We start from the raw sequence: 17601 nt of genomic DNA, 5'->3' as shown, positions 1-17601 counted from the left end.
TACCTTATGTTTGACTGAGTGTCAGTGTGTGTATCTTCTGTGGTTAGTTGCTCTTAAATGATTCTGGGACTTGCAAGGTATAGCACACAACTCCTAGAGAGTGGATCTGCAAAGAGCTACTGTCACTGGTCAGTAGGCTTCCTTTTCTGTCCCCTTCCCTTCTCGGAGCATCTTGTTTTCTCTTCCCTCTGTGTGACACTGTTCCTGTCCCCTTCCCTTCTCAGATTAGCTCGGTTTCCCGCCTGCGGCCCCGCCTCAACTCCATCCTTTTCAAGCTGCAATTTAATGAGCAGGTGGAGAACATCAAGCCTGAAATTGTCTCTGTAACAGCAGCCTGTGAGGAAGTGCGTAAAAGTAAGAGCTTTTCCAGCCTACTGGAGATAACCCTGCTGGTGGGCAACTTCATGAATGCAGGCTCCAGAAATGCTGGTGCCTTTGGCTTCAACATTAGCTTCCTCTGCAAGGTGAGTGTTTTTTCCATGGGCAGGTCAGGGAATTGCTTCCTCTGTGTTTATCACGCAGGGAAGCCTCCAGACATCTGTGCTTGGGACAGCAAACCACTGTTTGCTGGTTTGAAGTATTCTCTGTGCTGTCCGGTTGTCATAGCCAGTTTTCTCATTACCAGCTCCGAGACACAAAGTCCACTGATCAGAAGTTAACATTGCTGCACTTCCTGGCCGAGTTGTGTGAGCAGCAGTACCCTGATGTAATGAAGTTCCCTGATGAGCTCATCCACGTGGAGAAAGCCAGTCGAGGTACTTGTTATTGTAGCGTGGGTGGAGTGTTACAGAAGGTGATATCAGAATAGGTGAAAGGTGGTACAGGGTTACATGGGGGGTGTTGATCTTGTTTTGGGAGAATGGAGGATTGTCTTTGTGTATGGGTGGGACTGGGAGATTGGATCTTGAGCGTGTGGAACAAAGACCATTTTTGTTTCTATGTAAATGGACATTAGGCCAAGAGGTTGCTGTTGAAGCTAGTTCCCAATGGTATGTGGTTTCTGAGTATGGTAAAAGGAAGACCTCGCTGGGCTGAGTAGTAGGGCTGTGCTGTGCTCTGTAGGGTAGTGAGGGAAGCTCCCTGTACTCCCAGGCATCTGTCCTTCCACTTGTTATATCTATTGTTTGTCCTGTGTGGAAGGCAGCTGTGTTGAGTCAGTGTCCAAGGAGGAAGGAAAGAGGAGAGCAGCAGGATGCAGACTGCAGATGTATCCTTCCTGAAGAGAGCAGGAATGGAAGCTCTCAGCAGGCTGCCTGGGGTCCTAGCCCCCCGTCCTATTCTGCATTCCCTAACCAGCCTCTCAGTGTCTCTTTCATTAGTACTGATCACATATTCCTTTTCAGCCCTCAAGCTCTCTTCTGACACACACGCTCAATAGAAATTCTAATATAAACACACACACAGTTTCTCAAGTGCACTGTGCTTCCTGGGGAAGGGGGCAAAGGCGGTTTTATGCTGTCTTTGTAGATTCCCTATGCTCGTTTAGCCTGAGGGCTGCTACAAGTTGCACCAAGCTATCTGTGACCCAAAGAAACTGTTCTGGTAGCCAGAAATCATTGAACCACAGAGGATCTCCTAGGCCGGGGGCTGCAAAGGAAAATGATGTAGAACCTCTAAGCTGGGGGATGTCACAGGCAGCCTGTGTATGACCCCTTTGGTGTTACAAGAATGGCACAAAGACAGCATAGTGGGGCTGGAATCTTGCCCATCATCCCTTGCTTGTGCCCAGTTGGAAAGGGGAAGAGGAATGAGTGGAATGCTGGAGACATCATCCATCTTCTGGGTGTAGAAAACAAGTCAGCTTTGCCCTCCACCTGAGCTGATACCATCCATAAGTAGATAGAGCGCTATCTACAGTGTGAACTGCTGCCAAGGACCCCAGGTCTTGTCTGCACTGGCCCAGCACCATTGTACTAGTGGAGCTTGCCTTGCTTTGAACTGGGTTAAGCTGCACCAGTGTAAATGGTTAGAGCCCTGATACAAAATTTTTATCCACATCCAGTCCACAAACATGGCCCGTATCCTGCAGATTTGCAGGGCTTTATAAATAGTGCCTTTTCTCTGCATGGATGCAGTTACAGTGGTGTTTAAAATCCCATTGTAGACAAGGCCTCGATTTTGATGCATATGTTGGGAATATCGTACAGATGCTCTCCGGGTTACACAAGACCTGACTTACACAAATTCACACTTACGGAAGAAGTTCCATAAGCCAGAAATAGGATTTCCGAGTTGCGGAAATTTTTGCATAATATACGGGTATACATTTCCGACTTAAACAAAATTCGAGTTATGCAAGGCTTTCCAGAACGAAATGATTGCGTAAGTCGGGGGCGAGGGGCGGCATCTGTACTCCATCTTTGTCTATCTCTTTCAGTCTCCGCTGAGAATTTACAGAAGAATTTGGATCAGATGAAGAAACAGATTTCAGACCTGCAGCGTGATGTTGAGAATTTCCCCGCTGCCACAGACGAGAGAGACAAATTCGTGGAAAAAATGACCATATCCTTTACCCCTAAGAAAGAGGGCACATGCTGGGACAGAAGCGATCTCCAGTGCACTGCAAGGTTGTGGGGAGCTAGCACGTGGGTATGTCCTGTGCAAGAAGATATCTCTGACATGGTGTTGGGGCAAGGCGTGTTTATGCATGACTGAAGGGAGCCCTGGTTCATTGTTTAGACACCCTATGCCATCAGCAGGGGAATCTCCACTTACTTCCAGGTCCTTGGATGCTGTGTGCAAGGCAATGCCTGGTACTTCTCTGGATGCCAAAAATGCCTGGTACTTTGCAAGTTTGCTGGAAGTTGGTCTGTAGATATGTGCCACAGAAAGCAGGATTCTCTGTGCACCATACGGTGACAGTTGGAATGCAGGGTGTACCTCTGCTGAGGACAATACTTGGTATGCTACATTGTCTTGGGGTGTTGCTACCACAGGCAAGGGAATTCCAGTGTTCTGTGAGATGGGAATTGGTACTTGGTATCTGCCATGAGTCAGAGTATTCCCATGCTAATGGCCAGGGACAAAACTGGGATGTAGATACTCTGTATTTGCATGTGTTTTGGGGACAAAAGCGCTCAGATGCAGGCATATTGCAGAGTGATGGTCTGACTGACATGTAGTCTGCTCTGGCTGAGGGAATTCTGGTGAGTTGCATGGATTTGGGATTCGGGTGTGTTGACTCCCACTGTACTGTGGTGGAGTGACACACTGTATCTCGGGGGAACTCCCCATCCCCATGTTCATCCTTGTAAAATGATTGTGTGGTGTCCAATGCAAAGTTTCTCATGTCAGGTGTCGTCGGAAGGCTCATAATACACTGAGTATTGTTGTTATAGTGATGTTGTAGTAATTGTTACAGTAACGTTATAGGTTATAATTTCATGTGTATATAGTTATGAGGCTGAAAATGTATCCTTATGCCTTAAAACAAGCCCAGGCTAAAACTTTCCAAGAGCAGAGAGGCAGTTCAAACCATATCAGGGCATGTATGGGACAAACCCAATCCAGCCTCACAGGAACAAAGGGCACTGGCCTAGGCAGCAACAAAAGGATCTGTTGGACTCTTGAGTGAGTCACCCCCCTTCCTTTCATCAGTTTTGGACTACAATGAGGTAATACTCACCTGACTCTGAAGGGGGGGGGAGCAAAGCCAAGGGGGAGGTAAGGACATGATAAAAGGGAGAGACATTTGCCATGTTCTTCCTCTCTCTTCCACCTACATCTACAGACACCACACCAAGTGACTGAAGCACTGATCAAAGGGGAGAGCCTGGCTGAAGGGCAACCAGCCAGCCTGTGGTGAGAAGCATCTAAGTTTGTAAGGGCACTGAACGTGCTGAGATCAGATTAGAATGCATTTTGCTTTTATTTCGTTTGCCTAAATACGGCTTGTTATGCTTTGAATTATGATCTCTTGAAATCTGTCTTTCATAGTTAATAAATCTGTTTGTTTATTCTACCTGTAGCAGTGAGTTTCGTTTGAAGCACGTCAGAATCTCCTCTTGGGATAACAAGCCTAGTGCAAATAAATTTCTTTATTAATTTGATGAACTCATGTAAGCTTGCAGTGTCCAGCGGGCATAACTGAGATTATAAATCTTAACACTGCAAGATGGAGGTTCCTAGGGTTGTGTCTGGGACCGGAGATACTGGCTTGTGTCATTTGGTTGTACAATCCAAGGAGCAGCTTATATGCCAGAGGCTGTGTGTGAACATCCCAGGAGTGGGGTTCTCTCAGAAGAGCAGGGTAAGGCTGGCTCCCAGAGTCAAGGATTGGAGTGACCTAGCAGATCACTGGTCCAGATAAAACCAGAGGGGAATGTCACAGGTAGTATGAGCCATACGGAAGAAGCACTGTAAGGCCTCCCTTTGTAAGGGGATCTGTGGAAGGAGTGTGCCATGGGAAGTCCAGTGCATGCCATACATGTTCACACCTAGCCCTTCCTCCTCCCCCCCCTTGACTTAAGACACTGAACCCTTGACCTCTTGAGCAGAAGATACTGGGGTCCACCCAGTTGAGAATGCTGGGGATCACTGCAGTTGGAGGGGAAGCTCTTTATGCTGTCAGAGGAATTTTGCAAGCTGGAGAAGAGTCCATTGGTTAACCAAATAATTCTGGTGCATGCACATGCTATCTCTCACCTCTGATGTTTCCACAGAGCAGCTGATTGTATTCCTTGACTCTCAGATTTCACATCTTTGTGAAGGATGCTCAGGAGCAGTATGAAAAGCTGCGAATGATGCACTCAAACATGGAGAACCTTTTTAAGGAGATGGGTCAGTACTTCCTGTTTGACCCCAAGAAAATATCCATTGAGGAGTTCTTCATGGATCTGCACAACTTCAGGAACATGTTTCTGGTGAGCAAGGGACCCTTTCCTCATCCTAACACTTAGCTCAGACCCCTCCATACTGTGCACCGAGCCCTGGCGTGATCTTTTCTCATCCTTTCCCACTGGGAAAATAACTCTGTCTGTACACTTACACCCTGCTCAGACCTTTGCACCATCAGTCACTTCCCAAATAACTGTTTTTCTCATTTGCAGCAAGCTGCCAAGGAGAATCAAAAGCGACGTGAGACAGAGGAGAAGATGCGCCGAGCTAAACTGGCCAAGGAGAAAGCTGAGAAGGAAAGACTGGAGAAGCAGCAGAAGAGAGAGCAACTGATAGACATGAATGCAGGTACTAGAGCAGGGGTCGGCATCCTTTCAGAAGTGCTGTGCCAAGTCTTCATTTATTCACTCTAATTTAAGGTTTTGCATGCCAGTAATACATTTTAACGTTTTTAGAAGGCCTCTTTCTATAAGTCTGTAATATATAACTAAGCTATTGTTGTATGTAAAGTAAATAAGGTTTTTTAAATATTTAAGAAGCTTCATTTAAAATTAAATTAAAATGCAGAGCCCCCCAGACCGGTGGCCAGGACCCGGTCAGTGAAAGTGCCACTGAAAATCAGCTCACATGCATCTTTCGGCATGCGTGCCATAGGTTGCCTACCCCATGTACTAGAGGCAGTATGGTGATAAGTGAGGGGCAGCAGAGGTTCTGGTCTGAATGCAAAGCTTTAGCAATATTGTGGGTTGTAAGGTGCTGTTCACAGTGATTTTCTCATTCTTAACCCATTTGTCACCCTATCTGCAAACCTTTATGCCATACCAAGGGGCTCATGCAAGGTTTTCTGTTAAGTGCTCTAGTCCAAGAAATAACTTCCCTCTCTAGGAGCTGTCTCATAGCAGGGGCTTCCTCATTAACGAGCATAGTCTGCTCTGTGCTACCAGGCACATTCCTTTGTTACAACATATGGACTCAGTTACTGCACTTTTCCATTGATTTCCTGCCTCTTTCTTAATTTCCTGAAACTTATCCCCTCCTTCTGCCTGTGGGAACTTGTGTGCAGTAAAATGCCCCACAGGCTCACTCGCATTCCTTCCCAGTCCCAGTTTCTTGGGCTCTTCAAGCAAGCAAGTCCTGTTGCAGAGCTCTTATTGATCAATGTGAACTCTCACTGCTGCTCTGCTGAAGATGAATTCATAGACCTTGAGATCTCAGGGTGGCTTTCCCCAGACAAATTTGCCAGTCCTCTAAGCGCATGTTCAGTGACTTCCAGAGTTAATTGTGCCCCAGCTCTCATCAGAGAGGGATCCCCACCCCACCTCAGCATCTTCCCAGCTCAGTCTTTTGTTTACTTTTTGCCAGCTGTTTCATTTGTAGCGCTGTCGTGCTCTCTCCTCATCCTTTCTCTCCCTCTCTCCCTCCAAAGAAGCTGGCTGTTTGAGCTCCTGTAGTCGAGGGGGAACAGTGATAGGCAGCAGGCTGCTCTTCGTTTTTCTGGGTTGCTACGTTTCTTTCTTGGCCGTTTTCTCATGCAGTCCCATGGGCTACCCAGAGAAGCTGTGTGCCAGAGTTTCCCTCTAGGTCAGTGGTTCCCAAACTGGGGTCGAGAACCCCTGGGGTTTCGTGAAATGTTACAGGGGGTTCTCGGGAAAAAATTCCCTAATGGCGGACAGAGCTGTCCCTAGGAGCCCTGGGCAGCACGGGGCCAGCTGCCTGGAGCCCCTGAACTTCCAAGAGCTAAGAGGATCAAAGCAAGCATGTCTATCACACTGAGGAGATTTAAACTTCAAGACTCCTTATAAGAAATGGAAAGGGAGGTGGATATTTTTTGCTGTTTTTAAAATTAAATAGGCAGCTAGTATTCTTTTTTAAATTATGATGATGAACAAATTTAAACTTTGTTGTAATGTGCGTTGTTTGTCTAGACTGTTCAAGGCCTGAATGCTTGTGTAGGAGGAACTCTTTGACTTGGCCTCTTAAATACCTTTATATTGTTTCACATCTGATACTCCTTGAGGAAACATAGGAGCCTTGTCTTATAATATTCTTATTCATAGAATATCAGGATTGGAAGGGACCTCAGGAGATCATCTCATCCAACCCCCTGCTCAAAGCAGGACAAATCCCCAGAGAGTTTTTTTTTTAAACCACTGTTCCCTAAATGGCCCCCTCAGGGACTGAACTCACAACCCTGGGTTTAGCAGGCTAATGCTCAAACCACTGAGCTATCCCTCCCTCTGAATTCAAAGTGATACAAGCTACAAAAGTGAGATCTTGGAAGAGTGTTGCCATTTTCATTATGTAATAAAAATACTGTAATGATAAATAAGAACATAAGAATGGCCCTACTGGGTCAGACCAAGGGTCCATTTAGCCCAGTATCCTGTCTTCCGACAGTGATCAGTGCCAGGTGCCCCAGAAAGAATGAACAGAACAGGTAATCATCAAGTGATCCATCACTTTTCGCTCATTCCCAGCTTCTGGCAAACAGGGGCCAGGGACACTTAATAATAAATAATGTGTAATAAGCATGACATAAAAACAAATTTTATATTTCCAAGATCACTGCTTTTATAATTTATACTCAGGTAAATGAGAAAATCCCTGGAAATATTCATTTTTAGGAGGGGGTTTGCGAGACTTGACATTTTAGTGAAAGAGGTTCACAGGTTGTTAAAGTTTGGGAACGACTGCTCTAGGTTCATGGGGTGTTCCCTGTTGGTTAGTCCCTTAGCTCTTGTCTGCTGCCTTTGCTCTGGAGTTGGGCCGCTGTCTGTATGCTGTCCCGGGGGGAGGCGCAGGAATGTAGCATTGCAGCAGCTGAATGCTTGAACTCTAGTATAAAGTTTGATCTCATCTGAGAGCTGCAGGAGGAGGAAATTGTTAAAATAAGCAAATGTATGAGTTAATGAGTTCCATCTTCTCCCCTGGCATGTTTCAGTTTGCAGAAAGGGGAAGCCTGGCCAGAGGCCTGTACCAAGCAATCCCTGCTCAACAAGAGCATGTTCCTTTCACATCTGTCTTCAGTCATGTCCCCTTTGGAGTCCCCTGGCTCTTGTAGCTGCCAGAGGTTTCTAGGGGTGCTGCTGGTGTCACTCCACCCCTTCTTCCCCTTCACCCCCAACCGGTGGGAGATGGTGGGAAGTGAGTAAGACATTTTTGAGGGCTCAAATTGCTGCTTTTTTCCCTCCAGGTGACTGGATGGGAGAGATCCCTGTGCAACTCTTTCTCTCAAGGTCCAAGTGGCTCAGCAAAACTCACAAACAGGACTAAAGTCAGAGCACAAGAGCCTCTGATTTCAAGAGGAGAGGAGCATGTTAATAGAAAGTTTGCTGTCAGTATTTTGCTGTAAAAGGTTCCATAAACATCTGTGGCATTTGCCATCATCCCAAGGCACAGAGGGCCCCCATGTTTGTTGGTGTGTATTGCAACAATTCAATCTAGGGATACCAGGGCCCCTGTGATTAGGGCACTGGATAACCCAGGCCCTGAGTGGTCTAGAGTCCCCACACAGTTAGTGCTGTGTATGTCCCTGGAGCTTCTCCCTCTCTTTCTCTCCCTTTCCCCTCTCCCAATAGGTAGTGCTGTCTGTGTGCATCTGTGTACACACCTTCTCACCAGTTAGTACAGTGCCTATCCCAGGAATTCTTTCCATCTCCCTTCAACAGATAGTGCTGTGCCTTTTCCAGTACTCCAGCCTCCTGACAAGTACTTAATTTTATATTGCACATCTCACTACTGCCTTCACCATCTGCAGGAATAGATCCCTTCCCAGCTTCTGGATCAGAGGATGTCAACTTAAACAAACGAGTTGTATAGAATCTCCATGTCTACTAAACCCTGATTGGTGTTAGCTTTTAAGAGGGAGGAAATTCCAAAGCCATTGGTCCATTGCTAAGAGTGCCCTGCAGCACAGCGCACCCCACAGAATTGGCCCTGGGGCCAGAGAGCGCTGTTTTATGCCAGCTGAAACCTTCACCTGTTATACTTATCCATCCTGGAAGTCACAAAAGCATGGATGTGGCAGTGCTGTGTCAGTGAGGAAAGGGTGCAATTTGTGTTTCCAGCTGAATATGATAAAGGGCACTTAGGTTTCCATGGACAACTGGAAGCCCAGGAGCAGCAATGAAGGGAAGACTGAAACACTGAGCTAGAGGATGGAACAGTCAGTTCCTCAGGATGTTTCCACTACCTTCCAGTTTTCTTGTTACCTAGTCTGGAGTGAACTCAAACCAGGCGACTCTTATCCAGGATTCTATATCAGCTCCTGTAGGCTCAGCAAATAGTAGTGCTGGGTGTAGTCAGTGTGCTTACTGAACTGCCATGCAGTCTCCTCTTCATGTGGGCATTGAAAGCAATGAAGTCTCCATGTGATACCCAAGCGTAGAGGCGGGCTGATTAGGAACTGGGAAACCAAAAGAATTGGGCTACAATTGGTAATGACTTCCTGCTACCATCACTATCTCCTCCCCAGAAAGTGCTGTTCAAAACAGCAAAATTTAGCAAGATTAATGTCGGGATGGCTTCTTGTGTGAGAGCAGTGTGAAGTGATCCATTGAGAAAGAGCCTCAGCCATCCCTGCGGGCTCTTACTAAGGGGCTGAGTCACAGTGATAAGTGCCATGCTCATGCTAGTGACAGCCCAATGACTAGTGCTGAATGTTCTCCTAACCTTCTTGCTGCTTGGACACCTCACACTAGTGTTAGAGGCCTGGTAGCCACATAAGGCCCGGGGGTCACACCCCAGGATAGTAGCGCCTCTTCTTTCATTTGCAGCTTAGTTTGGAGTTGGTCATTTTTTCTGGAAACGCACTGTTACCAACTACTTTGGTGTTGAAAATGTAGGTCAGGCAAAGTGGGTTGTTTTTGCCAGCAGGTGGTGCTGTGGGCAGTGTGTCTGGAGCACACAGAAGCACTGACAGATGTTCTAATGTGATTTTATGGATTTAGGTTTCATCCAGAGCTGTTGTCATGGAAACAGATTTGCAGAGTGCTCATGCATACATGGTTAACTCCTTCAGTACCACACTGTGAGAGGGGGCACAGGGAGAATGCAAGGGACTTTGCTAAGCTCACTTTCCCCTCTTGTTATACGTAGCTGTGAGGCAGGGCATGTAAGGGCATCTGCTGGGCTCTCCTTAAATGCATACATACAGGTCTCAGTTTTGGAGTGAAAGGGATTACTGGTGCCAGCTAAATCCCCAGTTGCTGGGTGCATGGGGAACAGCCACATAATTCAGGGAGGAACATTTGATTTCACTCATGACTCTATTTCTAGAACCCTTTAAAAACTACAGCTACTGCTACACTCCCCTCGCCACTCTCAGTGGCGAAGGTTACGGGTGTCTCTGCACTCCGCCTAGGACTCCTGCGACTATCTTTTGCACTTTCTGCTTCTCCATGGGAGCAGAATGTGGGGCTCTCCCAGGGCTTCCTCCAGTTGGGATAGGGTGGTTTGCAGGAGCTTTGTGCTCAGCAGGAAAAGGAAAGACTTAGCTGCTCTTCGGATCTTGGGCCAAGAATACCTGTTGGGCAGGAGGGGGCAATGGTGCTGCATGGCCTCTGTTACACAGGGCCACATATGGCTCTGTTGGCACATGCTCTTTGAACACAGTGACACACTTGTTGCTAGGGAAGGAGAGCAGCTGAGGCCAGGTTAATCTCCCAAGGGGTCAGAGCACTGTACAGAGAGTGACAAGGGGCTTAGAGGGGTGTGGATGGCACTAATAATCAGAGACTCTAAAAAGAGAGGACCAGAAAACAAATGAGCTGGGCAGGTACAAGGAGAATGCCCAAGACGGGGAGGAGAGGGAGCTGATTCTTTGACAGGCTTTCTGGCACATTCTCTGAAGCTTTTCATTCTCCCAAAGGCCCCAGTTGCTGGGTTATTTTGCCGCAGAGGTTTTCCCTGCAACCCATTCCCCTGCACCTTTTGGCAGTCAGCTTCTCTGTGGGGGGAGGAGGATATTCCCATTCAGTTTTGTGCCCTAACCAATCTCCCCAGCTTCTGTACAGAGTGGGGAATTCCTGTGTGTGTGTGTGTGTGTGTGTGTGTGTGTGTGTGTGTGTGTGTGTGTGTGTGTGTGTGTGTGTGTGTGTGTGTTTGTGTGTGTGTGTGTGTGTGTGTGTGTGGTGTGTGTGTGTGTGTGTGTGAGATTCCCCGTGAGTAGGAGCACATGGTGAGGGAGGACTGGAGGTGGCAGAACTGAATCAAGCACACTACATGTCCCTGTTTAACTTACTGTTTTCCTTTCAGAGGGTGATGAGACAGGGGTGATGGACAGCTTGATGGAGGCCCTGCAGTCAGGAGCAGCGTTCCGGAGGAAAAGAGGACCTCGCCAGGGTAAGCATTGCTTGAGATGATCCCCTGGTGCAGGGGGTGTGGAAATTGGTCTGTTCTCTGTGACAGTCAATCCTTGTGGCTAAGTATCCTGCCTCCAACAGTGACCAGAGGCAAGTTTAAAAACTCCCATAAGGCACTTCATTGTGCAATATTGTTCCTTCCTGACCTCAGCTAATGATCAATTAATACCCTGAAGCCAGAAATTTCACAGCACTGTTAACTGGTGTCACTGTAGATGCTACTCCTTTGCATGCCTAAGCCTTTTCAGCATCTCCTAAATTGTTTTTCTGAGTAATGGATAACAAGTGTTGTTTGTACACAGTGTCTTTCATTCTGTCTTTGGTTCCCCAAATGTTTTTTGCAGCACTTCACCAGAATGGCATAGGTTAATCTGTGGGACTTCTCCTGACTGAACAGTGGTGGTTCTACTTTCATGCGGAAGTGATGAAACGCAACTGCACTGTTAAATGAAAATGGCTGGTAGAGATAGGACAGTATTGTAGGCATACTCACAGGTGGAGATTTGAGACTATCTAGAGATTTGATGCATTGGTGTGGTACAAGGAGAATGAATCCAGATGGCAGGCACTGCAGAGTACCAAGAGTGGCCAGAGGATGGAGAAGAGGAAGCTAATGCTAGAAGCAGGAGGAGGAGAGACTGAGACATTGAGGTTTCTTGGGCAGTTTTAAAAAATGGAGGCAATTTGAAGCAGATTCAGAAACAACTGGGCTGCAAGAGAATTGTAGCTGAACTGCTTTGTGTGAGAGTGCACCAGGAACAATGTGTTCTGGGTTTGGAGTTTGAGCACATAGGATCTGTGGAAGCTGTAAAGAAGAGATCTAGCTTCAGTTATCCAAGCAGAGAACTTGAAGACCTGGATGAGTGGGAGCAAGGACAAGTGCACAGGGGTCATTGTTGCAAGATGGTGGCAGATAGATGTAGGAGGAGAAGGAAGCTGAGTCAAGAATGACACCATAGTTACTGAGAATGGACGTCTGAGTTGACTGGGAAGAGAGGAGGGTGCTTTTGGGTTTGAGAAAACTTCTATTGTCCAGCAGAGTCACTTCTGAGCGGGCCTAAAGAAAAGGAAGCTCAGATGAAGCCACAACTTCACCGGGTCAGACAAGCAGATGTACAGTAAGGAGGACGCATTAGAAGTGTTGAAAGAAACATACAATTCAGTTCCGTCAGCCTGAAATGACAGCGAAGGTTTCTCATTAGAGAGAAAAGCAGAAGGCCAAGAATTTAACCTTGTGAGATGCCTTAGAGCGGTGGTTTTCAAACTGTGGGTCGCAACTCGGTACTGGGTCACAGAATGTAAGTCACTGGGTCGTGGCGGCTCTGGTCAGCACCGCTGACTGCATCGTTAGAAGTCCCATCGGCAGTGCTGCCCAGCTAAGGCAAGCTAGTTCCTACCTGTTCTGACACCACACTGTACCCCGGAAGCGACAAGCAGCAGGTACAGCTCCTAGGTAGGGGGACACGGGGCTCCGCATGCTGTCCCGCCCCACGCACTGGCTCCACACTCCCATTGGCCAGGAGCTGGGGGGATGGTGACTGCGGGTGAGAGCTTGCACGCCTCCACCTAGGAGCTGGACCTGCTGCTGGCCACTTCTGGGGCGCAGCACAGTGCCAGGACAGGCAGGAAGCATGCCTTAGCACCCCTGCTGCGCCACTGACCAGGAGCCGCCGGAGGTAAGCCCCAATCCCCTGCACCAGCCCAGAGCCCCTTCCTGTATACCAAACCGCCTCATCCCCGGCCCCCAGCCCAGAGCCCTGACCCCTCCCGCAACCCAATCCCATGCCTCAGCCCTGAACCCCCCCAAACCAGGAGCCCCCTCCTGCATCCCAAACTCCTCATCCCCGGCCTCACTCCAGAGCCTACACATCCAGCCCAGAGCTCTTTCACCCTCCCGCACCCCAACCCCCTGCCCCAGCCCTGAGCCCCCTCCCACACCCTGAACCCCTCATTCCTGGGCCCACCCTGCAGCCCTCACCTCCGCATCCCAATCCTCTGCCCACAGCCCTGAGCCCCTCCCAAACCCCTCATACCCAGCTCTGTTGGGCTGTGGGCATCAACAATATTCTTCAGCTAAGTGGCCAGAAAAACAGTTTGAAAACCACTGCCATAGAGGAGGGTCTGGAGGTAGAGGTGGAGCTGCCACCACAGATAGAAGTTTCTTAGTTAGAAGTAGAATTAATGATTGGAGGGAACCGGAGACAATGTATAGCTGTGAATTAATCTCAGGAGGAGGAATGATCAACCCCTAAGGTCCTGGTACGATGAAGAGAGGAGGGGGATGGAAAGGAAGAAAGCCATTTCCAGCCCTGAAGGGAAGGTAAAGAAGAGGCCATGTGAGTGGAGAAACAGTTAAGATATTGGAGAGATGGCAGATTTCCAGCAGCTTGAAAGTGAGGGAGGAAAGAGAAATTAGTCTGCCCGGCTAGAGGGCAGATGAGAAGTATCTGCTGAGATTTCCAGTTCTTGAGCTGGGTAGAAAGGGGATATATGTGGCACTTGTGAATGCCGAGTCTGCAAGTTTATCATTGTACCCGGGCAGGGGGGAGGTGCAGAAGAGAGAGCAAGTTCCTATGGAACCAGCTGACTTAAGATCAGAGAGGATAGGAGAGGGTGGGTAGAGCTATCAATTTAGGGGCTTTGCGGGAAACCATCAGCAAAATGAAGGCTCAAGATGGTGGACAAGGATGGAAAGTCCCATGAAGTTGAGGCATCTGAGAGCAGCGTGGTGGTGTGGTAACTTTCTGAAGGACAGGCAACGGAGAAGGGAGTTTAGATGTAGTCAGGGATGCTTGGTGATCATGGATAAGTGAGGAAAGCAGAGAAGGCTGTGGCTGCTGAAGAAACTGAGGGATGACCATGGCATGGATACAATTTTGAAAAATTTAAGAAAATTCATGGAACAATCATGGGAAAAATACACAAATCAGGGTATGGGTCACAGTGGGGCTGACAGTGGGAGCCCTGCACCTGGGCTGAAGCTGAAGAAGCCTAGGAGAGCTGTTAAAGTCCTAGAATCCGTGACCTCGTGACCAAATTGTATCCTTAAAACCATGGCATGAGTGGAAGCACTGACAGGGCTAATGGGAGTAGTGTCTCACAGTGCTAGTGCCCACTCTCACCTTCCCATGTTCCATTCCATGATGCAGTGTGCCTGCACACACCACACACTTTGGCCTTTCTGAGCATGCTCACTGGATTCAGGCAGGGAATTGCCATCTGGCAATCAGCTTTCTATGGAGCATTAGCTGCTTCCTGCAGGAGGCTTTGGATTCTTTTTGAGGAGGAGGAGCATTTCCCCTTTAGTTCCTGTAAGAACAGGAAGGGAATATTACTCCATGTCTGTGGGATGTTATGCTGTAGGAGAGTTTGGGGATTAGGCAGAATGCAATGGTGCAGCTGGCCTCACATTTCCAAGCAAGACTGAGGAATGAGAGGAGCAGACCGGTTTTATTGGGGAGTGATCCTGCTTTGAGCAAGGGGTGGGACTAGATGACTTCCTGAGGTCCCTTCCAACCCTGATATTCTATGATAGGCTGGGACTCTATAGAGAGGATGTTGCAGCTGCATTAGGGCAACCTTAGGCCCTTGTAAGTGCTGTCATCCAACTCCTGTGATTGTTTTTTAACCTGCAGCAGGGGGCTCGGGAGATGCCTTGGGGAGAGTGGTGTTCCAGGGAGCAGTGTGGAGTAAGCATCTAGAATGGGCAATGTAGGCTTAGCTGGGAGAAGTATGCTCTGTTTTCTCTGCTTAGAGATTGCACATTGCCATGGGTTTTACTTTGGCTTGTGGCTGGATCCCTCTTTCACGCTTTTTATCAGCGTGTTTCCCATATGATGCTGTAGTAGGCAGAGGTACTCAGGGCTGGAACATCATTTGCCAATTTGCATCTCTGTCAGTCTCATTAGTAGCTTGTATCTTTGGGGGAGCTTACTTACTGGTCTTCATTTCCAGGGGCATATTTATAACTCTAGGTGCTGCATTTCCATATGTTCCTGTAACTCTCCTGCTCTGACTTAGTGTATTCCACCAGCAGTACCAGTGCACTCTCACTGGAACATGTGCTCCGCCCACCACCACCACTATGTGAGCTGTTAGGGCATTTCCTGGCCCCATATCGCTCCTCACCCTAGCTCATTGCAGCAGCTGAAGAGCGAGGAACTGTGTGTAAATCTTGTCAGCTCTGATCTTGACTCTGTTCCCTTGGAGGCAGCTGTCTCTATTCAGAGGCGCTAGCAGCTCCTCACTAGAATGTAAAGGAATGGAAAAGCCGACAGGCCTCTGGGGACTCCGCTTAGTAGCTTAAAGGGCTCATTGTGGGGAGGGCGAGGGTCAGCAAGGGGGATTTTTTCCAGCTAGTTTGTTAAAAAAGGAGTGCAGGCCACTGCAGTTGGCAGGATGTGTGCACATAATAGCCCAGTGTCCTCCTGCAGTATGACTGTGCAATTGTCCTGAAGTCATGGTTTTAACTCGATGATTCAGGGTTGGATTGTGATTTGAGTGACTCAACTGGTGTCCTTTTCTGTACGCTGATGTTGCTCAGGCCATCTGTGCTTGGGATAGAATTAAGAGAATAAAGAAATTAGTCAGGAATCCTGCCTCCCCAGTGAGGTTTGCAGTCTGGCCCACCATGTCCAAGGCCCATATCCCAACACAAGGGGGCAGTGGTGTATCTGTGCTGGCCTGGGTTGGGTGCTTGGCCTTCCCTTCCTCAGGCAAGACAAGGTCTCCGGATGTGGGGTAGAGAAATGGCCCCCTGTCTCCTTGTTAGCCAGTGATCATACAGCCTTCGGTGGCAGAGAGAAAGATGACCTCCTTGATAAAGGTTGTGAACATAACTAGCAAAGGGAAATGAGTCCTTCCCCCTGCCATCCCTCACTCCATTCCACAACACAGTTTGTTTCTGGAGGTTGCATCTTAATCCATGGCGAGAATCTAGTTTCTCTGGTTGGAGGCAATAACAGCCAAGTGGCTCTGAATGCTCTGCTGATCCTTTGCAGAGCTGCTGGAGACTTGTGGTAGAACTGTGGGAGAAACCCAAAGAGCTTCTCATCAATAGTCAGGGTCTGCTCTGTTGTGCTGACCCTGTAGCCATGTTGCAAGCCTTTGCAGCTCAAAGCAGAGTTAACTGACACCAGGGAAAACACTGGAAGTTCCTGGAATATTGCCTACACTGGGGCTCCTAGCACAGCCATCAGCAGCATATCTATACTGGTGGCAGGACTGATGAGAATTACCACTAAAATCCAGAGGTTAAGCCAGGCGGACTTCTGGGGAGTAGAGTTATTGAGAAACTTGGGAGAGGGGGAGAGAGAACTTGATGGGATTGGGTGGGGGGGCGGTGTACGAGAACCTGCTGGATGTGGGGATGAGGCTGAGTGTGAGAGAAATAACACCTGCTGGGAGGAGGAGGATGGGGCTGCGTATGCATGAGAGGAGGGGAGTGAGTCTGCATGATAGAGAGAACCTGCTGGTGGGGTAGGAGGAAGCATGAGAGAGGGGTAACCTGTCAAGGTCTCTTTTGAGGGGGGTAGAGTATGTGTGATGGGTAGGGGGCTCTCCTACTGATGGTTGCAGTGGGAGTACTGGATGCAGGCTTCAGCTTTCTTGCCTCGTTCTCTGGAAGAGTCTTTCTAGTGTTTGGGCTGCAGACCCAGAAGGGAGGGGAGAGAAGGGAGATGTTAAGATAGGTCTGAAACAGAGATCAACTCTGCCATTGTGTTAGCTGTGAGAACCCAGTTTGGAGGCCTCCCACCTGGCCAGGAGACTCCGATGAGCATTTGGGGGTTCTGTGTCATGGCTGTCCCCATCAGCAGGCCTGTGTCTGGTGTCCCAGCAGAGCCTCTCTCTCTCTCTCTCTCTCTCTCTCTCTCATGATGGCATGTGCATGCTTTCCCAGGCACTGTGGTTACAAGGCTACATCACTAGATTGTGGCGCATGTTCCTTCACTTTCCATTTTGGTGTTTATGAATGAGAAATGTGTGCGGAAAGCTGCAAGGCCTGAACTGGCCATGCACAACCTAGGCCATCTGAAATGGTTGGAGGTACAAAGCCTGGTTCAGACAGTGTGTGGAACCCAGCAAGTCTTGCTTCAAATGCTGAAGGCTCCTGGTAGCGGTGGGGAGGCTCTTGCTGCTGTCTGTTCTCTGGCTTGGGGCTGAAGGGGTGTTCCTAGTGGGCTCTGACTGGTGCCTTTCTTATTTCCTCTTGCCAGACTCTCTCCTGTCACTCTGTGAGGTGGAGGAGGATACACCTGAGCGGGTAACACATGGGCATGTTGTTCTCCCCTCCCCAACTCTTGTTGTGTGTGTGTAACCCCCCATGTGCCGCAGGCAGAGAAGGTTAGAAGTGGAGATTGAGACACACATGCAGCCTGAGGCTGCAGATCCTGCAGTATCCCAG

The 17601-nt window shown here is 48.5% G+C and overlaps 1 protein-coding gene across 4 annotated transcripts in view; it reads left to right on the top strand.

The window, feature by feature from the left end:
• The window catches only part of DIAPH1 (diaphanous related formin 1), a 176158-nt gene that overhangs the window by 151629 nt on the left and 6928 nt on the right, over positions 1–17601 (top strand). For 3 of the 4 annotated variants that reach the window (XM_030571951.1, XM_030571954.1, XM_030571953.1), the window contains 6 exons: positions 225–464; positions 626–755; positions 2378–2502; positions 4698–4862; positions 5049–5184; positions 11092–11178. In XM_030571951.1, the coding sequence (XP_030427811.1) occupies positions 225–464; positions 626–755; positions 2378–2502; positions 4698–4862; positions 5049–5184; positions 11092–11178 (883 nt within the window). Of the gene's footprint in view, positions 1–224; positions 465–625; positions 756–2377; positions 2503–4697; positions 4863–5048; positions 5185–11091; positions 11179–17413; positions 17461–17601 lie in introns of all 4 variants that reach the window. The other variant, XM_030571952.1, reaches the window with a different exon arrangement.

Source organism: Gopherus evgoodei, chromosome 8 (genome assembly GCF_007399415.2).
Source record: "Gopherus evgoodei ecotype Sinaloan lineage chromosome 8, rGopEvg1_v1.p, whole genome shotgun sequence".
NCBI lineage: Eukaryota > Metazoa > Chordata > Testudines > Testudinidae > Gopherus > Gopherus evgoodei.
The sequence above is the reverse complement of the archived record's forward strand: the minus strand, read 5'-3'. Positions and strand labels throughout refer to the sequence as shown.